A 23,467-nucleotide genomic window follows, 5' to 3' on the forward strand; every position below is an offset into this window, starting at 1 on the left:
GGGAAGTGTATAATAATACAATCACTTAGGAAAACTTTAGCATGAATGCATAAGAATATATGATAAAAGACTCCATTTCTAAGTTATTAATCCAAATAAAATGCACCCACATGTGTACCAAAAGACATACCAAAGAATGCTGATACCACATTCATTGTAATAGGCTACATGTTCACCATCAGCAAAATCAATCAATGTTATGTCTTTTTTAAAAGATTTTATTATGCTCGGGAGTTCCGGCCAAGACGGAGGCGTACGTGGAAACACTATGCCTCCTCACACAACCAAGTTTAAAGACAACAAAGTTTTAGTAACAAAAACGCAACCAAAATCAAACAGAAAATTGAACTGTATGGAAGTCCGACAACAACAAACCATTCAGCCAGACTGGTAAGAGGGACCGAGTCAGCGGTCAGGCAGGAAAGATTGGCTGAACTGACCCAGGTGAACAGGCAGCGGTTGGCGGATCCCAGGCATGGGGTGGCAAAGGGTGGACCCAGTGAGGGCGCAAGGTGGCAGGCTGACCACAGTCACACATTCACAGGCAGATAAACCAGGTGAAAAAACAGACAGTGAGACAGATCGCGCAACCCAGGGCCCCAGCGCCAGGAAAAAAGCCTAAAAGCACCATTGAAAAACTTTCAGGGTCAAGGTGCCGGGAGAAGCTCCCAGGCTCACAGAGAGTTTGCTGGAGAGACCCACAGGGTCCTGGAAAATGCACAGGCCCACACACCCAGGAGCTGGCACCAGGAGGCCTGGTTTGCTTGGGGGAAGCAGCAAAGGGGACCGAGTTCCCAGAGAGCACGAAACAAACGCCATTGCCCCTCTCTGACCCTCCCCCCCACATCCAGCAGCCCAACCCAGTGACTGGGTTGCCCCACCCTAGTGAACACCTAAGGCTCCGCCCCTTAAACAGAACAGGCGAGAACAGACCAAAACATTATGGCTCAAGAAGAACAGCTCAAAGCCCCAGAGCCAATACTTCTAAGCAACAAAGAGATAGCCAACCTATCAGATGCACAGTTCAAAACACCGATAATCAGGATGCTCACAGAACTGGTTGATTTTACTCACAAATTAGAGGAACAAATGAAGGCTAAACTAATTGAAATGAAGGGAAATGCACAGGAAACCAATAGTGATGGAAAGAAAACTGGGACTCAAATCAAGGGAGTGGACCAGAAGGAAGAACAAAATGACCAAACAGGAATGAAGAAACAAGAATTCAAAAAAAAAAAAAATTAGGAGAGGCTTAGCAACTTCCAGGACATCTTTAAATGTTCCAACATCTGAATTATAGGGGTACCAGAAGGAGAAGAGGAAGAGCAACAAGTGGAAAACTTATCTGAACAAATAATAAAGGAGAACTTCCCCAATCTGGCAAAGGAAATAAACTTCCAGGAACTCCAGGAAGCTCAGAGAGTCTCAAAGAAGTTGGACCCAAGAAGGAACACACCAAGGCACATCATCATTACATTAGCCAAGATTAAAGATAAGGAGAGAATCTTAAAAGCAGCAAGACAAAAGGAGAGTTACCTACAAAGGAGTTCCCATCAGACTGTCAGCTAATTTCTCAAAAGAGACCTTACAGGCAAGAAGGGGCTGGAAAGTATTCCAAGTCATGAAACCCAAAGACCTACATCCAAGATTGCTCTATCCAGCAAAGCTTTAATTTAGAATGGAAGGGCAGATAAAGTGCTTCTCAGATAAGATCAAATTCAAGGAGTTCATCATCACCAAGCCCTTACTATATGAAATATTAAATGAACTTATCTAAGAAAAAGAAGATAAAAAAGATGAACAGTGAAAGGACAGCAAACTCACAGTTATTAACAACCACACCTAAAACAAAAGCAAACTAAGAGGACAGCTAGAACAGAAGCAGAACCATAGAAATAGAGATCAGATGGAGAGTTAGCAACAGGGAAATGGGAGGAGAAGGGGGGAGAAGGTACCGGGAATAAGTAGCATAGATGGTAGGTAGAAAATAGGGGGGAGGACAAGAATAGTGTGGGAAATATAGAAGCTAAAGAACTTATGACACATGGATGTGAACTAAAGGGGAGAATGGGGGGAGAGGGTGTGCAGGATGGAGGAAAATAAGGGGGAAAATGGGATAACTGTAGTGGCATAATTAGTAAAATATATTTTTAAAAAATAAAAAATAAAGATTTTATTATGCCCTAGCTGGTATAGCTCAGTGGATTGAGCATGGGCCTGCAAACCAAAGGGATGCGGTTCAATTCCCAGTCAGGACACATGCCTGAGATGCAGACCAGGTCTCCAAGCAAGAGGCGCATGAAAGGCAACCACTCATTGATGTTTCTCTACCTTTCTTTTTCCTTCCCTTCCCTTCCCCTCTCTCTAAAAATAAATAAAATCTAAAAAAATATATTAAAGACTTTATTATTTATTTTTAGACAGAGGGAAAGAGAGAGAAACATCATTCAGCCACCTCTCAAACGCTCCGAACCAAAGACTCAGCCTGGTTTGAACCAACAGCTCTTCGGAATATGGGACAACACCCAATCCACTGAGCCATGCCAGTCAAGGCAATGTTGGTATATTTTTTAAAGTATTAAAGTAAAAATGAGCAGATTAGAACTATATGCAACATAAATCTCAACCTTAAATAAAAGCAGCCAGATATGAAAGGATGTATAGCATGTAATTCCACTTACATGGTTATTAACAAAGCAGGTAAAACTACATCATAGCATTCAGGAATGTCAGCTTAGGTGATAAAACAAGAAAAGCAGGAAAGTGATCACCATAAAAATATAAATTGTCTTTACCTTTAAGAGAAAAAAGATGGGATAGGGACTTGAAGGAATCATAGAAAGACTTCTGGGGAATTAATGTTTCGTTTCTTGGTATGAGTAGTGGTTAAACAGGGTACTCACTTTGATAAATTACCATAACATATGTTATCATTTTGTGTACTTTATGACAATTATATTTCAATTTTTTTAAAGGTTAAAACATTCAGTTATATACAAGATACCTTAGAGAGTATGAAAATGAAAATACAGACAATGATAACCTTTTAGTTGGGAATAAACACAAACACAAAAGAATAAAAATTTAAATAAAGAAACAAGTGAGGAAGAAATGTTAGCACTGGAAGGAAAACATTTTAATAGAGCTACCATTTACTGAGTCCTTAATATTTCCTTTCTGATAGATAAGAAAAGTGAGGCTTATAAAAATAATGTAACCAAAATTACACAGGATATGCAATGCAAACCTAGCACTACTTCTTTATAAAACTACATTCTTTAATACTATAGATACATTAACATTACAAGAGTTGGAACCAAATTCTGTATACTATTCATCATATAGTATATGTCCTTTTTCTTTTTTGAGCTTTTATAGTTTGCTCTTTCGCCCTCTTGGTGATGAATCTTGTGGCCCTCCTAAGTACACATTTAAAAACAGTAAGAGATAAAAATATTCTTCACCCCTACAATAGCAGAAAAATAGGCAGTGTTCTGTATCACAAAGCTAGTTTTGATTAAATGGAGAAATGAAAACTTCACAGAACTGTCAACCCAGTCTCCTTGTCTAGTGTGGAGTTACATGAAAATGTATAATCCTAGCTTAAGTTCTGATGTTAAATACTCCATATTAGTGTTTTTGTAAAAATAATTTTAGGACACAGAGTTCAGAAACTGCTACTGTGTCCACTGATTTCTTGCTATAACTTCTACAAGTCTGCATCTTTGATTACATCACTTACTTAATAATCTGTCATATTTGTTTTCTAAAGCATAAATTCATGAGGTTTCTTTATTAAGGCACATTTGCACCTCTTCTCCATGCATGTTAGTAAAATAAATCCCATGACTCCAGTGGATTATTTACTAAAAGTCCTTAGATTTTGTCACTTTGAAATTAATAAAAGGTATGTCTGAGATAACTAACTCAGGCAAAGAGCTGCAGTAGGATACTGAGTTAAAACCAAACATAACTCACCCATAGGATCTCAGTGGAGAGAGACCTATGAGGACTCTACGTTCTACTTCTCTAACCTATGCTCAATATTGGTTAGCTGCTTTTGCTGAAAACTTAAAGCCTAACAAAAAGTACATAGGAGTATATAAAATTTTTTTGTAGTTTTTCTCCTATGACTGCAGCCATTATTACTTAGATCCATATAATAGTAAAGTAATATCTGTACAAAATTGAGAAATCTGATAAACAGTGTTAGTTTAGAACTACTGAAACAAGTTTTTGAGATTAAAATAAATGTACAAACTGAGGACACTATCAGATTTGAACTATAACTTGATAAACTAAGAATTTTATTTCTTTGCTAGTAATTCTGACCCAGGGCAAAGTGAATTTTCCTGTACTGTATGCTCTGGATTGTAGGTTCAGGTTCTAGGAGGTATCACTCACTACCTGATAAAGTCACCTTTTCTCATTAAGAGTGTGAAAACCACCCTAGAAAATGAACAGAATGGTTTGGTTCCCAAGAAACGATATAACATGTTCTCAAAGTGTGATTTACTATAATTAATCGTGGAAGAAACAAGTACTCAGCAAAGTTAGTCCTTAGCTATCTTACCCTAAAAGTGGTCTGTTTATAATTCATGGAGTTTATTTTTTCCCGAGGAAACGATGGCCCTAAAATCTATTTGTTTTCATTATTTAAATGTAGGGATTTTCATCCCTGTGCAAAAGCTGATGTAAAATCAGAGATCTTTGGCCTTATTGAAGCTGAAATAGCATGGCTACTAAGCATGCTACCTATGTCTCAAGAAAACAAATGAGACATAAAGAAATGACCAGGTTTTGCGATTTACAATGGACCATTAGAGGAAACTACTGTATTCTTGATTAATTTTTATGTGGCTGAAAATTCTGAAATTTAAAAGCCTTAAATTTTCTTGAATGCAAATAAATGTCCATTTTAATTGTTTAAAATAACCACTGGTTGCCCTGGCTGGTGTCACTCAGGCATGGAGCAGCAGCCTGTGAATCAAAGGGTTGCTGCTTCAATTCCCACTCAAGACACATTTTGGGTTGTGGGCCAGTTCCCCAGTAGGGGGAGGGCAAGAGGCAACCACACATAGGTACTTCTCAATGAATGAATGAATGAATGAATGAATGAATGAATGAATTTAAAGTATCACTGGTTTTTATATAAACTTAAGGCAGGGTGGTCAAGACTCCCAAAACAAAAATAAAAACAAAAACAAAAAAGATAAAACAAATAGAACTCATGCCCAAACTCCAAATGCCTTAAATGTCACTAACCCTTTAAAAAAAACTCTACACTGCAAAATATAAAGTACAGGCCCACAGAAACCTTGATTACAAAAGAGCTTCCATACTTATGTGCTTCACAGTAACTGATATCCACAAAATATAAAAGAATTATCTTTACAAAGGGAAATGAATGTTAGGTCTTTAACTGCAACATAGAGGGAAGTCAAGTACACTGTAATGGTACCCCAGGCTAACCATTATTTAAGTAATCAAAAACTCTTAAGGGGGAAAAAATATCCTAGTAAAAAAATCCCAGGCAAGAAAACTTAAAATCAACTTTTGTGCATAGCTAGCTACCTATTCTTTTTTTAAACAAGAGGTAAATGGCTAAATGTATCTATTTAACTTAAATTCACTAATTTATACAAATTCGATTCTATTATGATGAAGACTTTAAGTTTCCTATACTCAATTTTTTTCAAAATATAATCCAGAAAAAAATTATTATACATGTAAATCACTCAAAACCTGCCTGTTCTGGACATGAATTCAGGTTATTATGTTCCAAGATTGTTCCCAAGATTAAAAACAATTCCAAATAATACTTACATTAGATACAACTGTAATAAATGCATGTGCTATAAGAAATGGCAAAGTTTCAGGAGTTCCATATTCAAAGCAATCCTTCATGAGAGAAAGGCCATTTTTCCCACAAAACAAACATACATAACGAAGCAAATGCAATGGTACTTCTACATCCTGAGGGGAAAAAAATTTATTAATTTCAAAACTTAATGAGAAATAATTTTTATTTTATTACCAATACCATAAATATACCGATGAGACATAAATTAAAAAAATACACATGAGCAAAAAAAAAAAAAAAACCCCACAGATTTTTCCATAAACCTGAGAATGGAAAAAAGCATACACTTACATTCATATCACAGAATGCTCCTAATATGTTGCTTTCTTGGGTTGAAATATCCTGAGTAAAAAAAAGTAAATACAATTCAGTCAAACTACTTAATGACAACTTTTAATACACAATTTTCTAAAGGCTAATTTTATAAAAACTCAAACAGATTTTGCAATCACTTCTCATCATAAACAGTGGCATTCCTAAATGAAGCTAATATATGATTCAATTCAAAAGTATATGTTAACTCTTCTCCAAAGAAATCTTTCTATATTATGTGCTACATATTACTTTGCCTTCTTAAACAAAAACCTCTCCTTTAAGAATTGCGGTAATTCTTCTAAAAATATCCAGCTCAGTTAAATAATTTTGAAACTGTCCTCTGGAATTCTCTAGAGATATACTCAAACATAAATGATGTGCTTTCCATACATAAAATCTAAACTACCTAAAAGCACACTTATCCATCCATTGTTGGTGAGAGTAGAAGCTGGTATAACCTTGCTGGAGGACAATTTGGCCAATATCCATCAGCATTTAAAATGCACATTCCCTCTGATCCAACAATTGATTTTCTGGTTTCTTATCCTAAACAACTAATAAAAAGTTTTAGAAAATGTATGTATAATGAGGCTCACTGAAATTATTAATAACACCTCAAAATAAGAAATAACTGAAGTATCGACAGGATAGGTAAATAAACAGTGGCACAGCCATCCAAGGTCTTAAGCATCCTTCAAAAATAAAAGTAAAATGGCATGAGGGATTTTTTGGGGGGGATGATGAAAACGTTTTAAAATTGCAGTGTGGTAATGGTTGCACAACTCTTTAAATTCACTAAATGACTAAATTATACATTTTAAGTATGTCATATTTCTGGAAAGTTATATCTTTAAAGAGCTGTTAAAAATAAGGTGGACCCATATGTGGCCCTGGCTGGTGCAGGTTGGTGGATTGAGCATGGGCCTGCGAACCACATGATCACAGTTTGGTTCCCACTCAGGGCACATGCCTGGGTTGCAAGTCAGTTCCCAGCAGGGGACTCACGAGAGGCAACTATACCTTGATATTTCTCTCCTTCTCTCCTTCCCTTCCTCTCTAAAGATAAATAAATAAAGTCTTAAAAAAAGTGCTAAAAAAAAAAAGGTGGACCCATATGTACAGACATAGAAAGACATATAAGTTATCTTATATTAAATTTTTTAAAGTTATGATTTAATTTTATAATTATTTTATTATCTAGAAATATTTGAGCTAATTTCATAACAATGTTGTTGTTTTTTTTGACAGGATAGAGAAAGAGGAGATATTCAGGCTTTTTAAAGTCTACATTTTGTATATTTTATATTTCTTGGTCACACTGAAAATGTTACCTTTATAAAGAGAAAGCAAGATATTATGATCTGAAAAAACTTAGCTTGCAAAGGAACCCATGTATTAGTTCCTGTTACCTGTTTTATATATTAAGTTTCCCTGCTGAAATAGTTTCAAACAACTGAGAGCATCATATCAAACTCTGAAAATTTCAAAATAATTTAAAGCTCTCCTAAAAGAACAAAACATTTGTCAAAGTAAGTGTACTCCTTACTCTATTTCCCAAACCTCTACTACCAGGTCCACAGTTAAAGCTTTAATTATTTCCCAACAAAACATTCATCTTCAAAAGGTTCCAAATATAAAAACTCCTCTGGTATTATTAAACATAGATTCATGAACTATGTGAACCATGCTGGGAATATTAGATAGGAGTCAAGATTTCTAGTGTCTTACAGAGGGCCCAGAGACATATGAAAAGATGATCAGCATCACCAGCCATCAGAGAGATGCAAATTAAAACCACAATGAGATACTACTTCACACCCGTCAGAGAATGGCCATCATAAACAAATAAACAAATCAACAAACAACACGTGCCAGAGAGGATGTGGAGAAACGGGAACCCTAGTGCACTGTTGGTGGGAATAAAGACTGGTGCAGACACTGTGGAAAACAGTACAGAATTTCCTCGGAAAACTAAAAATGGAACTGCCTTTTGACCCAGCAATTCCACTACTAGGATTAGATCCTAAGAACCCCAAAACACCACTCCAAAAGAACCTATGCACTCCAATGTTCACAGCAGCACAATTTACAACAGCCAAGTGCTGCAAGCAACCTAGGTGTCCATCAGTAAATGAATGGATCAAAAAACTATGATACATTTACACAATAGAATACTACACAGCAGTTCCATCCTTTGCGACAGCATGGATGGAACTGGAGAGCACTATGCTAAGTGAAATAATTCAAATTATGCTAACTTGAAAAACAAATATCGTATTATCTCACCTATAAGTGGAACCTAATCAACAAAACAAACAAGCAAGCAAAATATAACTAGAGAATTGAAATTAAGAACAAACTGACAGTAACCAGAGGGGAGGTGAGAGGAGATAATGGGGGGGAAAGGGTGAAGGGTTTTCAGGAACAACTATAAAAGACACATGGACAAAACTAAGGGGGATGGGATCAGGTGTGGGAGGTGGGGATACCTGGGGTAGGGGGGAGAGGTATGGGGATATGCAGACAACTATACTTGAACAGCAATAAAAACAAAAAAAAATATAAACTGTTGAAATAAAAAGTTTTGATGACCTAATAAATGAATTTGTAAAAGAAAAAAAAGAAAAAAGATCTCTAGTGTCTAACATGGACACAAAAAAAAATCTCCTTAACAGAATTCTATTTTAAAATGCAAAATGTTACTCAGAGTCTTCGTTACATCTATTTTGGCTGCTCAGAAGAACTACTTTACCATTTTATATTTCTGCTCTGTACACATGAAGATAAAATCTTAAGGCATTATTATTTAAGCAGTATATAGAGTTAACATAAACCTATAGGTAACAACACTAAGAAGTCTTGCTAAAAGCTAAAACAATTGAACTTTTCTTTAAAGTTCTAATTTTACAAAGGAAATCCCTAAAAGGCCTTAAGAAACCTATCAAGAAGTTTTAAAGTTTTTGTTTTTTCCCCAAACTTCACATTACTGAATAAGATAATGCCACTCTATTTCTACAAATAAATAGGAATTTGCCTATTTCTTTAAAAGAATAAACAAACAGAAATAAATTAATAACTAGAAAATAATTCTATGTCTAATCAAGCAAATGTTACTCCATGATCAAACCATAAAGAATCAAAGGCCTTATAGGTTAAGCATAAAATTTTCACTTAAAAAGAAGTCACTGGAGTTGGAATTAGTAGTGATAGTTATACAAATTTGGGGATATACTAATACTTACTAAATTGTATACTTTAAAAGAATAAATAAAATCATTAAAAAAGAATAAAAGAAAGAATGATTTTAAAAGAACACATAACTTTTTCAATTAAAACAAGATGAATAAAAAAACTCAATGGAAAGTCATAAGAAAAGCAAGAAAAGGCATTCAAATTGGAAAGAAGTAAAACTGTCTTTATTTACAGGTGACATGATACTGCACATATAGAACCCCAAAGATTCCACTAAGAAACTACTAGAACTGATGAACGGATTCAGCAAAGTAGTAGAATACAAAATTCATATCCAGAAATTGGATACATTTTCATATGCCAATAATGAACTAACAGAAAGGGAAATTAGGAAAATAATCCCATTCACAACTGCTTCAAAAAGAATAAAATACCTAGGAATAAATCTAACCAAGGATGTAAAAGATCTGTACTAGGAAAATTAAGAGATACTGAAGAAATTGAGAAAGATACAAATAAATGGAAGCACGTACTATATTCATGGATAGGAAGATTTAACATCATTAAAATGTTCATACTCTCTCCAAAGCAACCTATAGATTCAATGCAATTCCTATCAAGATTACAATAATGTATTTTACAGAACTAGAACAAATACTTCAAAAATTTCTATGGAACCACAAAGCACCCTGCAGAGCAACAGTGATCCTGAGAAAAGATTCCTCCTAAAATTGCACAAATCACTCTACCTAATATCAAACTATGCTATAAGGCCACAGTAATCAAAATAGCATAGTACTGGCATAAAAATGGATACACAATCAATGGAACAGGATAAAATCCAGAAATAAATCCACACCTTTACAGTCAATTAATATTCAACAGAGGGAACAAGCACATACAATGGTCTAAAGATAGTTCATTCAATAAATGGTGTTGGGAAAATTGTGGACAAATATATGCAGCAAAATGTAACTAGATTACCTTCTTACACCACACACAAGAATAAATTAAAAACAGATCAGACTTAAATATTAGACCCCAAACCATAAAAATCCTAGAAGAAAACATAGGCGGCAAAATCTTGAATATACACGTAGCAGTATTTTATCAGAAATATCTTCCCAGGCAAGAGAAACAGAAGAAAAAATAAACAAATGGGATTACATCAAACTAAAAAGTTTTCGCTCAGCAAAAAAACAAGTCAGCAAAATAAAAAGACACACCACCAAATGGAAGAACATATTCACTGATATATCTGATAAGAAGTTAATATGCAAAATTTATGAAGAACTTACAAAACTGAACACCAAAAACACAACCCAATTAAAAAATGGGTAAAAGACCTGAACAGACACTTCTCCAAATAGGAACTACAGATGCCCAAAAGACATACAAAAAGATGCTATGCTCAAGTCACTAATCATCAGAGAAATGCAAATGAAAACCACAAGTTTAGCCCTGAATGGTGTGGCTCATTTGGTTGGGCATGGTCTGACAAAAGGAAAGGCCACCAATTCAATTCCCAATCAGGGAACATGCCTGGGTTGAGGGTCCTGTCCCACAATGGGGTGTGTGCAAGAGGGAACAGATTGATGTTTTTCTCACATATCAGTGTTTCTCTCCCTGTCTTTCTCCCTGCCTTCCCCTCTCTCTAAATATAAATAAATAAAATCTGTTTTAAAAACATCTCTATAAAAAGGCCCTACCCAGGTAGTTTAATTGGCTGGAGCATCCCTCTGATGCACCAAGGTTTCAGGGTCCATCCCCAGTCAAGGCACATACAGGAATCAAGTGGAATAATAAATCAGTGTCTGTCTCTCTCTTCTCTCTCTCTCTCTCTCTCTCTCCCCTGCCTCTGAAATAGCTGGATTTTAACATATTTAATTACATGGCCACTAGGACAAGAATTAGAAACTTTAGGGTATTTGTAACAGGTCTTTACTAACATTAGAAGCTTGGGAAACAATCATTATGAACAGATTATTAAAGAAGGACATATAAATTCTGTATGAGGTGACTAGACTTTTGTATAATAATGCGTAATTCTGTATAATGAGATTCTTTATTATTTCTAAGGATGTTTTTGTACTAGAATTTTACCACAAAGACCTCATTTTGACCAAGCAGTCATCACATGGAATGATCCTTCAGAACAGTTATGAGGCACTTTATTCCAAAAGGGATATAGGGGAGTGTAACTAGGCCTATATTTGGAGATTACCACTTTTTAAAATCATTAAAAAAGAATAACTGATAAGCAAACTAATTTTAGAAACAAAATAGGAGATTTAGTACTGCTACAGTTCTACTGTTAAGAGATTTTTAACTGGAAGACAATTTCTAAAAAACGCTGCATGTATTTCACACATCTTACCTAGGCGCCTAACCAAACTATATTTAGCATCTTTCACTTATCAACTTAAGACATTAAAACCCTATTCATATGATGTGAAGATTAAATTCAGCAGACCTGCACAGATGGATCCCCTTTTTCTTATAACATGATTCTGAGATGACATTTTAGAATGTTTAATAAATACCTTATATCATGTAAACAATTCATTAAAAGATTTCTATATGACAAGATAATAGACTAAGAATTCTGGAAGAGAGAGCACAATCTGATTTACAATATTCCTGTAGAGAGTTCATTCTAATAGGAAAAAGACCTGCCTCCCAGGCTATATTTCTCAACAGTCTCAATTCAATGTGAAAATATTTTCAGTAAAGGACTATTTTTTTCTAGATGAACAAAGTTTAAAGAAATCAGTATGAGGGTTACAGAATAAACAGCTCGAGAAAAGCATACTTTTTTTCAAGCATGCCGTAGATTTGTCAATGGCCATAATTCTTCCCATGCCACAATGTACAGGAAACACATGCATTTTAAAGTTTAAAATGAAACTTTATCTCTCCTCCAACCCAGAGATGAAGTCTACTCCATACCACTTTTTATCTGGACTGCCCTTGTGAATTGCATCAACCAACTTAATGTGGCACTACTGATGCTATGTGGTTTCAGAGGCTCGATGTTAAAAGGCTTTATAGCTTCCACTTGTGCTTTCCTGGATCAATACTAAGATTACCATATAAAGAAGATAGTCTATCCTAGTGCAGAATGAGAGGTGATGTGGAAAAAATCTGAGATGCCCTAAACAGCCAACATCAACTTTCAGACATATGAGTGAGTCCATCTTGGACTTCAAACCCACCCAACACTCAAAGTAAATGCAGCTGAATAAATGAGGCCACACAAATCCACCAAAGGAATTGCCAGACCAACTCACGGAATCATGAAAATAATAAATAACTATTGTTTTAACCCACTACTATTATCTATTACCACATAATTGTCTCAATTCTCACTATATTTACAAAGAAATCCCATTATCTAAATAAATCTACGATGGGTTACTGAACTCTTCGGTAGGCTTGTAAAAATATTACTAATAGAATGAGTTAAGTACCTTGACTTACAAAAGAAATACTATTTAATACTAGCAGTTACAGATAATTTAAGTTTTTTTTTATGAATGGAATTCCAAATTCTATTACCTAGGCCTCTAAGAATGAAATTCAAAATTCTATGTTTCTCATCCTCAATCATTACCTTTTGAAAGAGTAAAGTAGAGCACAGAGCTATATTAACAAAATGTTTAGATCACTAATAGTTAAGTTTTTATGAGTTCAATTTATAAATCCCTCCCTTCACAGAACTATGCTAAACAAATGTTCAACACAAGTTACTACAGGAATAATCTAGAGAAAACTGGAACTATTTTTATAAGTGATTTCTATAATTTTTCAGCAATAATAAGTGTCTGTATTTATTTATAAGTTAGAAACTGCCAACTAACTATGACTTGTTATTATTTAAAATTCACAATACCTATTTTTACATACCTCTATAGTAGGATGAGTATTATGCTTGTAAGCAGTATATAGGGGAAATTGAATTTGGAAAATTTTTGCCACACATAGTAAGAGTTTTTCCTTCTCATCTGTACTCCATAAACTAAAAGGATCAGAACTCTCCTCAGTCAGATTACAAATTCTTGTAGAGTTTGATTTTTGTTCTATTGATTTTTGTCTTTCTGTACTTCCTTCATTGCACTCTCTTTCTGTATTCAGTGGTTCTTCCTCTTGATTACTCTCATCTTGCCACGTGGAATCTATGTTAATAGTAGTACAATGTTTACAAAGCTGGTCCCGGAGCACTTGAACTTGGGCAATCACTAAGTTAATAAGTGCACATACTACTTGGTTAAAAATCTCCAAATGCTTATATTCCTTGAAACAGCACAGACATTGCCTAGAAGAGAAAAAAAATCAATAAATTAATGTTTCCTAGAGAAGTAACAATTATATCTAACAAAGTAATACAAAAAAAATAAGCAAATACTAAAATACTTTTATTCAAATGGTTTTTTAAATTCCTCCTACCTGGTGAAGTAGCACCATAATAATTTATACAAATAGCATCACACTAAAAACTGATACTTCAGTTTTTTTTAAAAATCACATCATGTTGACTTTTATCTGTATGCATTTGTCTATTCTTCTACGCAAATAACTATTTAAGAATAAGAACTATGGTATATATCTTTGCTTCAGAACTATGGTATATATCTTTGCTTCTCTAAGTACCAAGTACTCAATATATGTTTAGTAAATACCAGGATACTGGCCATAATTAAATACCTTTCTAGTAAAGCTGCTTATCTTATGTAAGTGGTTTTTTGTCAATTAGTTAAAAAAACTACATTTTAAAATTAATATTTTGCCTGAAATCTACTTTGGAGGGACAGTCCTACACTATTTGGCAGTTTAGCAACACCACACACACACAATTAAACTCCATATAACATAAAAATATATGTACACATTCCGCCAAGATGGAGACATAGGTGGAGACGCTGTGCTTCCTCACATAACCAAGTTTAGAGACAACTAAATATCAGCAACAGAAAACACAGCCAGAACACAGAAAATTGAACTTTTCGGAAGTCTGATAACAAATTCTTCAGCCTGACCGGTAAGAGGGGTGAAACCAGCAGCTGGAGGAGAGGGATTGCACAGGAAAACTCCGTCAGACGGACTCAGGCATGCAGAATCCAGGCGCGCAGAATCCAGGCGCAGGGTTGGACCTGGTGGGCAACTCAGCGAGCGACCGCAGGGAAACAGCAAGGGAGCAGGGCTGTGGGTTGACTGTGGTCTCGCATCCGTGCGTGGATAGACAAGCAAGGGAGTGGGCGATTGGACGGGACCCAGCAGGCCCCAGTGGCGAGCGGCAGCAGAGGGCACCGCCATTTCCTCGCTCTGACCCCGCCTCCACATACAGCGTCATAACCCAGCAACCTAAGTGGCCCTGCCCTGGTGAACCACCTGAGGCTCTGCTCCTCACCCAGTGGCAAGAAACACCAGAGGGGCCGCCATTTCCCCGCTCTGACCACACCCCCACATACAGCATCACAAACCAGCCACCTGGGAGTCCCAGGCTCCCCTCCTCGTACTTAACGGACATCAACAGAAAAAAATGGCTCAAGAAGAACTCAAAGCCCCAGAGCCTATAAGTCTAAGCAATGAAAAAATAGCAAAACTCTCAGACGCACAGTTTAAAACACTGGTCATCAGGATCCTCACAGAACTGGTTCATTATAGCCACAAATTAGATATACATATGAAGGCGAAACTAATCGAAATGAATGGAATTACACAGGAAATCAACAGCAATGAAAAGGAAACTGGGACTCAAATCAATGGAGTGGACCAGAAGAAAGCAAATAATGGCCAAACAGAAAAGAGTGAAGAAGCAAGCATTCAAAAAAAATGAGGAGAGTCTTAGGAACCTCCAGGACATCTTTAAATGTTCCAACATCCGAATTATAGGGGTGCCAGAAGGGGGAAAAGAACAGCCACCAGTGGAAAACTTATTTGAACAAATAATAAAGGAGAATTTCCCCAATCTGGCAAAGGAAATAGACTTCCAGGAAACCCAGGAAGCTCAGAGAATCCCAAAGAAGTTGGACCCAAGAAGAAACACACCAAGGCACATCATCATTACATTAGCCAAAATTAAAATGAAGGAGAGAATCCTAGAAGCAACAAGAGCTAAGGGGACAGTCACCTACAAAGAGTCCCCATCAGACTGTCAGCAGATTTCTCAAAAGAGACCTTACAGGCAAGAAGGGGCTGGAAAGAGGTGTTCCAAGTCATGAAATCCAAAGACCTACAACCAAGATTGCTCTATCCAGCAAAACTTTTCATTTAGAATGGAAGGACAGATAAAGTGCTTCTCAGATAAGATCAAATTCAAGGAGTTCATCATCACCAAGCCCTTATTATATGAAATGTTAAAGGGACTTACCGAAGAAAAAGAAGTTAAAGAAACATGAACAGTGAAAGGACAGCAAACTCACAGTTATTAACAACCACACCTAAAACAAAAGCAAACTAAAAGGACAGCTAGATCAGGAGTGGAAACATAGAAATGAAGATCTCAAGGAGGGTTAGCAACAGGGGAGTGGGAGGAGGAGAAGGGGGGAGAAGGTACAGAAAATAAGTAGCATAGACAGTAGATAGAAAATAGATGGTGGGGCAAGAATAGTATGGGAAATACAGAATCTAAAGAACTTGAGACACATGGTCATAAACTAAAGGTGGGTAATGGTGGGGATGGGGGGTAGGGTGGAGGAGAATAAGGGGGGAACAGAACAACTGTAATGGCATAATCAATAAAAATAAATAATTTTAAAATATATATATATATGTACACAATAAGTCAGTAATTATTACACACAAATCTAGTTTTCTCAAAAAGTCCAATTAGTAGCACAATGCCTAGCACATGGTAAAAAATCTAAAGGTTCTGGTAAATTAGTTAAATAAATGATATGCCAGCCCTGGCTGGTGTAGCTCAGTGGATTGAGTGTGGGCCTGCAAACCACATGATCGTGGTTCGATTCCCATTCAGGGCACATGTCTGGATTGCAGGCCAGTCCCCTGCAGGCCAGTTCCCAGCAGGGGACGCACGAAAGGCAACCATACATTGATGTTTCTTTCCCTCTCTCCTTCCCTTCCCCTCTAAAGAAATAAAAAATAAAAAAAATCTTAAAAAAAAAAAAAAAGAATGAGAATATGTTTAAAAAAAAAAAAGATATGCCACTACCAGGTTATAATAACCACATCCAATAATGGATGATAGTTAAGCAACTATTACTTAAAATTATTCCTTAGTTATATTATCAAAACAAGTCAAAACATCTGTATCGTAGTCCAGATAGATCACCAACTCCTTGCATGCCATGTAAAAATAATCACATTTCTCCAGGTATGGCAGATTTGAAATATGGCCACATACGCTTTCCTTTAAAGAGTGAAGGACAATTTTCCTTCCCTTGAATGTGAACCACATTTAATGACTGGCTTCTAATGAATGAAATGTGGTAGAAATGATGGTGTATGACACCTGAGACTAGATCATAGACAACAATGCCACTTCTGCGTTGCTCTCTTTTGGATTGCTCACTTTGTGGGAAGCCATCTATTATGTTGTGAGACATTCAAGGAGTTCATGGAGAGGTCCACATGAGAAAAAAACTGAATACTAACAATACTAACAACAAGCACCAATTTGCCAACCACGTAAGTGATCCAACTTGGAATATCCTCAAGCCCCACACAATGTTCAGATGACTAACCTGACCAACATCTTGAGTATAACCTTATGAGAAATGAAAACCAGAACCTACCAGCTAAAGCCACTCCCAAATTCCTATCCATACGAACTCTGAGGAAATGTTTACTTTTAAGTGGTTGTCTTAAGGCACCACTTAAGGAGTAATCTGTTACAAAGAAAACAGATAAATGATACATCACCCCCGTTTTATCAGTAGCAAAATAAAGGGGATTTTACCTGTAGGGCCTCCTCTAGTTTTAAAATTCTATAGTATCAAAATTTATACAAGAAGAAAAATAATGTCTGTCTGATGAATAGCTTCTTCCTTTAGGTTTAAGAAAACCAAGTTCAAAGAGAATATTTTGGAGTATCTTCCTTTTGTGAAAATGGACTCTGAATCTTCCCCAAGCCCCACAAAAAAACCTGATGTCAGATTTGGGCTAGGAAAGCCAAAGAGACGGTCAAATTCACTTTTAAAATGCATTGTCAGAAAATGAGCATTAAACTGCTTAATTCCTGAGTAGGAAACTAATCTTAAAAGACAAAAATGATATATAAACCAAGTAATGGGAAGCTGGATCTAGGTCCTTAGAGACCTAAAATATGTAAATGTAAGTTCAAAGAGAGCTGAGCATCTAAGATACACACACTGCTTTCTAAAATTATCATATGGTACATAAATTCTGAGAAGTCTATCTGAATTCTCAATACAGCGTTTCTCTATATGTCCTACCCACAAAGCAAGGGGGGAAAGTGTTTTTAAATAACATCACTTTTAATTAAGCACAACTTGATTTTACACATCAATTTATTTCTTCTCTATTCTAAGCCCCACTACAAATATAGAAAAAAGGAAAAAGAGACCAACTCTGTAAGGGAAGATATCACAGAGGAAAGGGGACAGGTTAGAAAAGGGTGGCATAGTAAATAACTGAGAGTGGAAGAAATAAAATTGGAAGGGGCTACAGATGGATATATCAGCAAAAAGAAAGACCTCCACAGAACACTGGAAAGATTCAGGACTCAAAATTATCAGATACTTCTGAAGTCAGAGATGAAACATGGGACCAAAAAAGAGGACTAAATGAAAGATACAGTTAAAACCTGCAGGTTCCCATCACAACTGGGATACTGTTCCTACTTGACCCAGGGAAACAAGTTTTTCCTACACATAAAGTGAACAAGATAAACTCAGGAACACCAGATACTGAAGAAGCCAGGGATAATACAAGAAATTAAAAGCAAAAGAATTAAATGAAATGACTGAGTGTTCACGTGAAGCTTCCCAAGTACCCTTCTCCTTGCCCAACAACCGGATTAACATATCTCAAAATCAAAGATTTAAAGATATCTTTCTGCCCTGGCTGGTGTGGCTCAGTGGATTGAGCATGGGCCTGCGTACCAGAGGATTGCGGTTCGATTCCCAGTCGGGGCACGTGCCTGGGTTGCAGGCCAGTTCCTGGCAGGGGACCGGTGAGAGGCAGCCACACACTGATACTTCTCTCCCTCTCTCCTTCCCTTCCCCTCTAAAGATAAATAAATAATTAATTTTTTTAAAAAAAAGGTTATCTTTCTTAGAAAATGTTAACAATCTAAGAGTAAATTTCGTTTATCCCTAAAGCCTGCTCACCATTTTACCATCATAAAGTAGAGAGAGGCCAACATCTGAAATGCTCCATTCACAAAGAACTTCCAAACCATCTTTCAGTGCTCTCACTTAACCATAAAAGGATAGTTAAGACTTTCCAGAAAAAGCTGCAGCACCAAAGAGTGATCAAAACACAAAGTGAAAAAAATTCAGAGGAAGTAGATAAAATGCAGGAAGAAGTTTTTTAAAAAGTTTTAAAAGAAGTTTTACTTAACTGATATTCTCAGAGACATAAAAGATAATGGACTGCTGAAAAATATATAAATAAATGCATTAAAATTACAAAAGAGCCCTTTGATGTACACAAATACAAAATATGTAGTTTTTACATGTACATTTACAATTTAAAAAGAAATTAAAATTACAGCAATTTGTAAAATTCAATACAAGGTTCAGAAGGTAAAACTGAAGAAATCTCACTGTAAGTAGACAAAAAAAGATAATAGGAAGGAAAAGAAAAGGAAACCACCAATCAAGGAGGTACAATATCTGACTAATAATTATTTCCAAGAAAACATGGTAGAAAATATGGATATGAAGAAATTATTAAAATTTTTTTAAATTTCAGAACTGAAAAGCCCATCAAAACACATTATCATGAAATTTCTGAAACTGAGGTACAAAGGTGCTAAAAAAGAATGAAAATGAAAATCTCAGGAATAAAAATACCGAGTACTTCTCCAAAGCAGTTTTGGAAGCTACAATAAAATAAAGCAATACTTTCAAAGTTCTGACAGAAAATAATTTCCACTTAGAATTCTGTATCCAACATGTTATCAATAAAAGCAAGAATAGAACAGACATTCTGAGGCCTAGCAAAGTCTAAAAAGCATTTGCTTCCCATTTCTTCTCTTAGAAAAGACCTATCTCAGAAAAGCTGTCTTCCTAACAAAACAAAAAAGTAAAGCAATAAAGATGACAACATGGAGTCCAGGAAACTGGAGATGCAATACAATAGAAAAGCAAAAGAAATTTAAATGATGATCTGAAGAGAAGATAGCTGTTTAGTAACCCTAGTGAGAAATGAATACAGATTGACTAGGAAGGACCAAAAAAGACTGGGTAGATTGGGGAGGGAGAGGCTGGAATAATAGATCATTTAATGATGCATAATAATGTTAAAAATTAGTACTAAGGGCTGCAGGTTCAATTCCCAGTCAGGGCACCTACAAGAATCAACCAAAGAAGAAAACTATACTTAAACAATAATTAAATTAAATTTAATTTAAAAAAAAAAAGAATCAACGAATGAAGATAGAAGTGGAACAACAAATCATCTTATGTCTGTCTGTCTGTCTGTCTCTTAAATCAGTTAAAAAACAAAAAAATACAAAAACCAAAACCCTAGCTGGGTAGCTCAGTTGGTCAGGGCACTGTGCCAATTGACTATGCTTGTGGATTTCACCCCTGGTGAGGGTACATGCTTGATTCAACCAATGAACACATAAATAACTGGAACAACAAATTAGTGTTTCTCTCCCCCACCTTTTCCTCTCTCTCTCTAAAATCAATTTTTAAAAATTTCTTTAACACAGAAAATGATAATCTATTAAACCAACATACATAACTAACTTTCCTAATCTTACAGACAAAACAAAGGAGTGACAGTTTACAGGACTGTTATACAGCAATTTAAAACGATAACATATAACATTTGATGACATGGAGAGACTGAGCACAGTACACTGTATGTGAGAAACCAATTATCCAACAGACATGTAGTAAAATCTTAAACTGTACTATTCACAATCTCATACCTAGGTTAGACCAAAACAGCAGTTTTTACTCTGGATGGTGGCCTGCTTTTTTTTTTTTAATTCTGATTCTCTGTATTTTCTCAAAGGTTTTTACAAGTATATCATTTAAACAGGAGGAAAAATAACATAAAATATTAAAATGTTTGTAATGCTTATAAATTATTAAATTCTTATCAATATACTGTTTTTAAGAGAACATTCTCCTTTACCTATGGCCAATATATTAGAAAAAATGATTCCTGACCACTGATAATCTTATGAAAGATATTACCATTTCTCTTCCAGAAAATCTATAAAGAAAATTTTGTATGAAATGCCATGGGTTCGTTAGAGCACTAAAATATATTTATGGACTTCAGTGGTCATGAGCCCCCAAGTTAAAAGTCTTTTTTGTAAAATATCTGTGCTTTATTAGTAACCGTTTATCCACAATCTTAATCTAAGCAATAATATTTTCTGATGCCCAAGAAAGAAACTGGGAGATATGGGTGGGAATAAGAACAGAAGAATAGGCAAAATTTTTTACTACAAAGCACTGGGATCCAACTGGATATGTTATTGTCACTTACTTGTCTCATACCAATCAGCATGACAGAGTGTAATGGTCTACTTTTTGGTACTTTTTACTACCAATTAAAATCTGCTCATAATATCTGCATGTGAGTAGAATTATAAATGTTAACAGTATTTCTAGTTCAGGTTTTTCACACTTTAGTTTATGTACCCTTCAATATAATTTCATTTTCTAAAATATATTTTAACAACTTTCATTAAGCCCTGACTGGTGTGGCTCAGTGGATTGAGCATCAGACTGCAAAGCAAAGGGTTGCCAGTTCAACTCCCTGTCAGAGCACATGCCTTGGTTGCGGGCCACGTCCCCAGCTGGGGGCACACAAGACACAACCACAATGATGTTTCTCTCTCCCTTTCTCCCTCCCTTACCCTCTCTCTCTTAAAAAAAATAAATCTTTTAAAATATATAGGTATTTTTGTTTTTTATTTCTAGAGGGAGGAGAAGAGAGAGAAACATCAATGTGCAGTTGCCTCTCATATACCCCAAACTGGGGACCTGGCTAGCAAATCAGCCATGTGCCGTGACTGGGAACTGAACCAGTGACTTTTAGGTTTGCAGGCCAGCACTCAATCCACTGAGCCATGGCAGTCACAGATAAGCTATTAATGTGAATTTTAAATTCATTAATAATTAGTATTATAAAATAACCAATCATCTATTTAACCCATAATGAAACAAACAGCAACCATTGCTAAATTTAGTCAAATGAAATTCACGTTGAGACTAAGAAGAGATGTCAATAATGATTGCACAAAAGTTTTAAATAACTAAAATCAATCTTTTTAAAATGAATTTACCAATTTTATTGACAAAAATATGAACAGGGGATGTTATTGCACAGAAAATGCTTTTGGAAACTAAACTATTCTGATAAACTATTATCAGCTAGCCTGTGTGTCTCAGGACATTCATTTATGTCATCACTGCATTTAACATGTTCATTAATGATTGCACACAATGCTTCAAATATTCTTTAACTATAAACACTTTAGAAGAATTAAGAAGTTTAAACAGGACAGGCACAAAAAAGAAAAGATCATTTAACCATGACCCACTAAAATCACACTGAGGAACAGAAATTTGCAAATCACTGAAACAAACTTTGATTATATTAATGACTGTATTCCATAAAGTTTTATTCTCTATATTCTCAATATATGTATTACTTTTAAATGGATACATATATGTTTTGAAAAAAAAAACAAATTAGCAAGTGGCTTCCAGAAGTAGCAAAGTGTCCTCTACCACCATAGTGATTTTTTTTAAAGATTAAGTTTGTTATAGGTCCCTAGCTATACCATAATAATTCTTTAATCTCTCAAAATAATTGCTTTTACAATTTTGATCATGCCTACATTTCTCAATAATGGAGAAATTAAAAAAAGAAATTTTTATTCTTATGTTTTAAAAACAAAACCTTAAATGGCCCTACAAGTAAGAAAGAAGGGAGGAAGATTTAATAAATATTGATAAACTGGCATTTTATTACTAAAGGTATACAAACCAACATCCTAAAAGGAAAACTTGATGACAAACAAAGCAAATTTAAAATATAATTCACAAAGTTAGTCTTCAAAATACTTAAGGATACATACCTCTGTGTCCAGGAATTGATATAAGCAAATATTCTGAGAGTATGTTCCTTTCTGAGCTGCAGTCCATCACCACCTTCTACATCTGATACTAAAATAAAGTAAAAAAAAAATTTTTATTATGAAAAAATAATAGTAAACCAATATTAAGTCAACCAACACTTCACCAAAATATTTTCACAAATGAAAATATTTCAGGTGATTTTTTTTTTTGCTTTCACCCCAAAAATAAATCTTGGTTTATTTAATGAATGATTCATTTGGGCTTAAGAAGAAATTTTTCAATATATATAATTCTGAGGAGAAATAAGGAAGACGCTTTGCAGTTATTCTGGTATTGTCTCTCAACTTCAAAACCACCCTTCTGTTCTGCTTTGTAATGCTGGAGCTGGGACACTACAGGCTACATTTTTCATTTCCAACTGGTTCCTGTTAAGATCACCTTCCAGTGCCGCACACAGCACCAGAAAAAGACTGGAAGGTAGGAGGAGAACAAGGACTTGTTAGCTTGCTGTATCTCAAAGCAACACTCAGCAGCAGCACTGATTCCAGGCTCCAGCTTTTAAGAACCTATCTCATGGTACCTGTTTTAGAGGCACTAGGATTAGCCAGACTGCATCCCTTCCTTGAAGTCCTAGTTTCCTTCACACGGGCCCACCTATAAACGATCAGAATCTGACAACCCTCTTTCCTTTGTTTCCCCACACTTAAGGAACAATGGATGTTCCCTGCAATTATCATCATTGTCACCATCATGTTCTGGGTGTCCTCTGATGTCCTCTTTGCTCTTTCAATATCTGTGTAATTACTTCTTTATTAAATTCCCTCTTCAATTCCCTGATTGG

At 35.5% G+C, this 23,467-nt stretch overlaps 1 protein-coding gene across 3 annotated transcripts in view; it reads right to left on the bottom strand.

The window, feature by feature from the left end:
- Positions 1 to 23,467, bottom strand: part of USP34 (ubiquitin specific peptidase 34) — a 246,758-nt gene that overhangs the window by 190,318 nt on the left and 32,973 nt on the right. For all 3 annotated transcript variants that reach the window (XM_053666842.1, XM_053666843.1, XM_053666841.1), the window contains exons 2-5: positions 22,626 to 22,713; positions 13,277 to 13,685; positions 6,155 to 6,205; positions 5,827 to 5,976 (exon numbers count right to left, since the gene is read on the bottom strand). In XM_053666842.1, coding sequence (XP_053522817.1) covers positions 5,827 to 5,976; positions 6,155 to 6,205; positions 13,277 to 13,685; positions 22,626 to 22,713 — 698 coding nt within the window. The remainder of the gene's footprint in view (positions 1 to 5,826; positions 5,977 to 6,154; positions 6,206 to 13,276; positions 13,686 to 22,625; positions 22,714 to 23,467) is intronic.

Source organism: Artibeus jamaicensis, unplaced genomic scaffold (genome assembly GCF_021234435.1).
Source record: "Artibeus jamaicensis isolate MK-2021 breed Jamaican fruit bat unplaced genomic scaffold, CSHL_Jam_final contig_465, whole genome shotgun sequence".
Taxonomy (NCBI): Eukaryota; Metazoa; Chordata; class Mammalia; order Chiroptera; family Phyllostomidae; genus Artibeus; species Artibeus jamaicensis.